General features: G+C 42.7%; 1 protein-coding gene across 1 annotated transcript; it reads right to left on the bottom strand.

The window, feature by feature from the left end:
- Positions 1-3,887: 3,887 nt before the first annotated feature.
- Positions 3,888-4,538, bottom strand: LOC121442557 (ferritin heavy chain-like). Its single transcript, XM_041644131.1, has one exon. It carries the CDS (start codon positions 4,536-4,538, stop codon positions 3,888-3,890), a length of 651 nt encoding a protein of 216 aa, XP_041500065.1.
- Between the last annotated feature and the right edge of the window lie 2,176 nt (positions 4,539-6,714).

Here is a 6,714-nt window from a genome sequence, read left to right as displayed (position 1 = left end):
GTCTAGGTCAGTCACATGCAGGCTTCCTGGTTGTCAATTCACTCTCTGTGAGCTCCTATGAGCCAAGGTTAGTTGATTCTGTGGGTTTTCTTGTGATATCCTTGGTCCAACTGACTCCTATAATCCTTCCTCCCTCTCTTCCTCAGGATTCTCTGAGTTCAGCCCTAATGTTTGACTATGGGTCTGTGCAGCTGTCTCCATCAGTTGCTAAATGAAACCTCTCTGATGATTATTGGACTTGGGATCAATCTATGAGTATAGCAGAATATAGTTAGGCAGCATTACATTGACATTTTTTCTCCAGTCATGTTTGATTCTATCCTAGGTTTCTGGGGGCATCCAGCCTCTGGGTCCTGGCACTGTAGGCAGTGTCAAGGGTAGACTCACTCCCATGGCATGGGTCTCATACTGTACCAGGCCAGCCATATAACCTTCCATCTACAGTCTGTTCAGCCTATATGATGTACTGGATTAAGGGTGACACAGAGACTGTGGAAGTGGTCAGCCTGATTGTTTATACAACTCCCCATCTGTCCATGAGTGGTACTGACCACAGTTGGCTGGATCTTACCACATCTAACATTCAACAAGAAAGTGTTCCCACATACTTGCCCAGAGGCCCATCTGATGAAGGCATTTTATCAACTGGAGTGGTTCTGTGTTCCCAAGTGAACCTAGCTTCTGTCAGGTTCACAGAAAATTACCCAGCACAGAGATATCTATCTATCTATCTATCTATCTATCTATCTATCTATCTATCTATCTATCTATCTATCTATCACTTTTTATTTATTTTATTGCTGCCGCTGCTGCTTTCATAACCTGTGGGCATTTACTCCAGGATTTTCAGTCTTTTAGTTCCAATTTATACCTGGGGAACTTTCAATTCTTTAGCATTACAAAGTTGCTTCATTAGTTTCTCTAGACCTTAGGCTCCCAGATCTTTGAGCTGTGCTGCTATTGTTCTCCTTAGATCTCTAGCCTGAAGTTGGCCATTGCAGTGATACCCAACCTCTAACCATATAAGCAAAGCTAACAAATCCACTCTATAAGTACATGTTCTATCAGTTCTGCTTGATTTCTTTTTTTGTTTTTTCTTTCTTTCTTTATTTTTTTATTGAGAAAAGGAGAAAAAAAATAAAAACAAGTTTCCACCTCCTCCCAGCCTCCCATTTCCCTCCCCCTCCTCCCACCCTTCTCCCCCTCCTCCCTCCCTTCTCCCACTCCCCCCACTCCTTTCCCCCTCCCTCTCCAGTCCAAAGAGCAGTCAGGGTTTTCTGCCCTGTGGTAAGTCCTAGGTCCTCCCCCCTCCGTCCATATCTAGGAAGGTGAACATCCAAACTGGCTAGTCTCCCACCAAGCCAGCACATTAAGCAGGATCAAAACCCCGTGCCATTGTCCTTTGCGTCTCATCAGCCCTCATTGTTCGCCATGTTCAGAGAGTCCAGTTTTAACCCATGCTTTTTCAGTCACAGTCCAGCTGGCCTCTGTGAGCTCCCAATAGATCAGCTCCACTGTCTCAGTGGGTGGGTGCACCCCTTGTGGTCCCGACTTCTTTGCTCATGTTCTCCCTCCTTCTGCTCCTCATTGGGACCTTGGGAGCTCAGTCCAGTGCTCCAGTGTGGGTCTCTGTCTCTATCTCCATCCATCACCAGATGAAGGTTCTATGATGATATGCAAGATATTCGTCAGTATTGCTGTAGGCTAGGGTCATTTCCGGTTCCCTATCCTCAGCTGCCCCAGGAACTAACTGGGGACCTCGGCTTGGGCACCTGGGTGCCCCTCTAGGGTCAGGTCTCTTGCCAACCCTAAAGTGGCTCCCTTAACTAAGAATTGTGGTTCCGTGCTCCCCTGTCCAACCTTCCTTTATCCCAATCCTCCTGTTTCCCCAAGGCCCCCCCTCCTTCCCTTCTAACCTTTCTCTCCCCCGCAACAGACAAAGATCTGATCTCCAAAATATATGGAGAACTCAAGAAACTAGACTTTAAAATGCTAGTTAACCCAATTAAAAAATGGGGCACTGAACTGAACAGAGAATTCTCAACAGAAGAAGTTCAAATGGCCAAAAGACACTTAAGGTCGTGCTCAACTTCCTTAGCAATCAGGGAAATGCAAATCAAAACAACTTTGAGATATCATCTTACACCTGTCAGAATGGCTAAAATAAAAAACACCAAGGATAGCCTTTGCTGGAGAGGCTGTGGAGGAAGGGGTACCCTCATCCATTGCTGGTGGGAATGCAATCTTGTGCAACCACTGTGGAAGTCAGTGTTTCGATTTCTCAGGAAATTCGGGATCAACCTACCCCTGGACCCAGCCATACCACTCTTGGGAATATACCCAAGAGATGCCCTATCATATGACAAAAGCATTTGTTCAACTATGTTCATAGCAATATTATTTGTAATAGCCAGAACCTGGAAACAACCTAGATGCCCTTCAATGGAAGAATGGATGAAGAAAGTATGGAATATATACACATTAGAGTACTACGCTGCGGTAAAAAAACAATGACTTCTCGAATTTTGCATGCAAATGGATGGAAATAGAAAACACTATCCTGAGTGAGGTATCCCAGACCCAAAAAGATGAACATGGGATGTACTCACTCATAATTGGTTTCTAGCCATAAATAAGGGTCACGGAGTCTACAATAGGTGAATCTAAAGAAGCTAAGTAAGAAGGTGAACCCAAGGAAAAACATATAACTATACTCTTGGCAAAGGGAAGTAGACAAAATTGCCGGGGAGAAAATTGGGATCTTGGGGGTGGGGTGGGATGGGGGTAAGGGGAGTTCTGCTTGATTTCTAACTGGTTACCCACATTCAATACTCCCCCATGTTTCTATATTACTATATTATTCAAAGCAGCCTCAGTCATGCAGCGGTTATTTTTTCTTTTCAAAACCACATATATGGGTACCTCTGGAGAACCTCAGGTATTTTAACCCTTCCATGAAGGTCATAGAGATTTTGTGGTATCAGGTCACTTCAAGGGAAGAAATGTGTCATTTGGGAAATGACAGAAATAGAAGTATTATGAAGGAATTGTGTATGCACCTACTGGTGACATTGCAGTTATGAGGAAGCCAGGTTAAGGCTCACTCAATTCTATTAGCTCACTCAATTCCATTAGCTCTGCAGTCCAGGGTATTCGGATCAGAAGTTCTTAGACATTCTCTCTCTCTCTCTCTCTCTCTCTCTCTCATCAAGAAACTTAATATTTGTAATACATTACTCTATTAAAAGTCTTCAGATGAAGTTGAAGATCCCCATTTTTTAGTTTCAGGTAGTGATAGAGATAAAAACTGAGGGGCTCAGGGCAATAAACAATCTATCACTGAATAATAATACCTAACATAATAGTCTAACATCCTGATTTTCCTTTTTATTTATTCTTCTTTCATATATCCCAACTGCAGCCCCCTCTCCACTTCTCCCAGTTTCCCCCACCTCCCCTTTCCCCAAGATCCCCTGCTTATTTTAATCCCTGCCCCATCTCAGTTCCTCTGTGAGCTCAGATGCACTGGGTACTTACACTACTAAGCCCAGATACCAGGGTTTCAGGCCACACACCCTGTCACACCCCATCATACCCTATCTCCTATGCCCTTGGATCATCTTTCCCCTCCACCCTTAGGCCAGGGGAGTATGAAGAGAATTCTGGATAGACATTTGAGGCCTCAAATGGATATGCCCCTATTCTCTTAAAGTAATGGCAAGTAAACATAAATAAACTGAACACTTTAATTTGACTGAGATAAAATAATTTTATTTAAAACAATGGTAATAGGAAAAGGGAAAATGAGTGAACTTGCTGGAAGGGCAATATGGATGTTCAGTCTAGTAACCTGGAGAAGAATTCAGGGTTATGAAGAAAGTTCCAGCTCAGTTCTCTTTGTTGATGTCAGTCAGGGTAAGTTTCTCAAATAGGTACTCAGCCATGCCATCTTCTGGAGACTCTTTCTGGTGCAGGTTGGTCACGTAGCTGCTCATCTCCTTGAGGACTTCAACTTGCTTGCTCAAAAAATGGTTCTGCAGGAAGGCACAAAGATGGGCATCGCTTTTGCTAGTGGCTAGCCGGTGCAGGGCCACAAGGCTTTGATTGAGGGTCAACTCCAGCTGAAAAGCATTCTCCATGGCTGCAAGGCCTCCAAGCCAATCATCACGCTCTGGCTTGCTGATAGTGCAGAAAGAGATGCGACCACCACGCTGATTTTGTAGTGCCAGGAACATCTCAGCATGCGCAGTACACTCATGTGACTTGTTCAGAAAGAAGCTCGCGAAGTTCTCCAGAGCCACATCTTTACGGTCAAAGAAGAAGCCCATGGACAGATAGACGTAGGAGGCATAGAGCTGCAGCTGGACATGGCTGTTGATAGCGGCCTCGCAGTCGCGGTGGTAGTTCTGTCCCACATGAGATGGTGGAGAGACCGTTGGTGGTATCACAAACATCGATGGATAGGCAGCCCTGACTCCTGAGAAGCAGAGTGGACAGCGACGGCGTTGGCGGCACCGAGACCCTCGCAGAAAACCCATGGTGGGCAATAGATAACCCACCAGCTTGGTCCGCCGGCTGAACTAGTAGTAGTGCAAGCACAGAATGTGTTTAATGGAGGCTCAGATCCATTAAAAGGCATTAGAACATGCGTTCTAAGTTCTATAGCAAACCGTGTGCCTGCATTGATTATCTGACTTATACAGTATTTTGAAAAGTTATTAAGAAAGGACAAATATTTTAATACATCACCCAATTTCTTTAAGCAAGCTATGTGACTATTGTTTAAATGTGATTGTTTCGTTAATGCAGTGCTTTTCATGATTCCAGCAGTTATGTTTAGTATTATGAAGTTTTATTTCAGTGACAGCTCTCCTCAGTGGCTTCAATGTGCATGCAAATGGCATCCTTCAGTGAGGAGTCACAAGCTAAGTCCAGGGTGGTATACAATCATCACTGAATTCAGGGGTCAGAACCTGGTATGCAATCACTGAATTCCATCAACTATGTGCGTGACTTTTCTATCTAGCGTCTCTGGACATTTTAGTTTTGCAATAGCATTGGCAGCATCCAGGGACCATCTCTGTTTCTTCCATTACATGCTTGTTCCCCCAGAATTAGCTACATTCATATATCAAGATTGCCCCTTTTTACTTTGTTAATGCAGTTTTTTCCCTGTGTGCTGCAGTGTCAGAGTGTTCTCTGGGAATATACAGTATGACGCTATCAGGTGGAATGAGGACTACTCCACTTGCCAAATTTGGAACCTACCTAACACTTTGCTTAAGAACGTGCTATATTTTGGCTTTTATTTGATTCACGGTTATTGTATTGTAGTTTCAGAAAATGAAAATGGTACATACTAGTGCAATTCATTGCCCTCATTACATAGGAATGGGAAACTACACAGGGATAGAAAGCTACACAGGTAGAGAAACTACACTGGCATGGGAAACTACACAGGGTTTCCTGGGAAAAGGTCAATATAAAGATGAGGAAGACAGAGTCTTGTGTTGGAGAATAAGAGGCACTTATTAATCTCAAAGTCATTCCAGAAATCTTGGTTATTGTTTGATTTCATTGCCACTTAGCTTTCTACTGAGGCATTTTTCACTCTCTAAATTAATCAATCCAAAACATACTATGTTTTTGTCCTTTAAAGATTCCCAGCATTTTTCTGCATTGCTACCTGTCCCTTCTCATGTTTGTATTGTAGTAAGTATGTCTTATGTAACTAGTCTACTGTCATGTCTCATGTGTCCTTTAAAAATTCTCTTGTAAACCTGGCAGTGGTGGTGCACGCCTTTAATCCCAGCACTCCGGAGACAGAGGCAGACAGATCTCTGTGTGTTCGAGACCAGCCTGGTCTACAAGAGCTAGTTCCAGGACAGCCAGAGCTATAGAGAAACCTTGTCTCAAAAACACCAAAAAAATCTCTCATAAATACAATTATTTCTTGCCTAGTTTTCATATGATTCAAATGTCAGCATGACTCCTTTATTCAAGCAACCATTAGACTACTATATGTTATAATCGGGAAGAAAAGAATATAAAAAGAAAAATAATAGTAATAATAGTAGTGATAAGCATAATCAGTGATCTAAGTGGGGAATATTTAGAAAAATGTTTTAGTTTAGAGAATTTCATGTGTAAGTACTTTTATATATCCTATCTTCTCTTCATCTCTTAGACTCTTCCCATGACCCCCTAAAATTCATAACCTGTTGTTCTTCAATTATTATTGTTACACACACACACACACACACACACACACACACACACAGTCATAAATACAACCTGCAAAGTCCATTTAGTGCTGCTCATATGTGTATGTGTTTAGGGCTGACTGCTTGGGATTGAATAACTGATTGGGGGTTCATACCTGAGAAAAACTGATATGATATTCTCTCTCTCTCTCTCTCTCTCTCTCTCTCTCTCTCTCTCTCTCTCTCTCTCTCTCTCTCTTCAGTCATTAATTGTCTATAGCTCTTCATATAGGTGTGTGATGTTGGTGATATTGTGAAACTTCCCCCTTCCACATTGGCACGTCAACTGGTGTTGCTATAGTTAGGTCTTATTTAGGCAACCATATTGTTGAACTTTCAGGGATGCAGTTTTTCTGTCACGTACAAAAGACACTATATTATAGCAGACATTCTGATTTAACACATGCTTACAGAATCACATTTTTTTCAAATGCACATGGATTCAAAGATG

The sequence above is a fragment of the Microtus oregoni genome, unplaced genomic scaffold, assembly GCF_018167655.1.
Source record: "Microtus oregoni isolate MIOR12 unplaced genomic scaffold, Mior012 000092F_000, whole genome shotgun sequence".
In the NCBI taxonomy this organism is placed as follows: domain Eukaryota; kingdom Metazoa; phylum Chordata; class Mammalia; order Rodentia; family Cricetidae; genus Microtus; species Microtus oregoni.
This window is presented reverse-complemented; position numbering and strand designations above follow the sequence as displayed.

Bases quoted from the DNA above. Each gene is read 5' to 3' on its own strand.
- LOC121442557 (XM_041644131.1), bottom strand. From the start codon at position 4,538: ATGGGTTTTCTGCGAGGGTCTCGGTGCCGCCAACGCCGTCGCTGTCCA.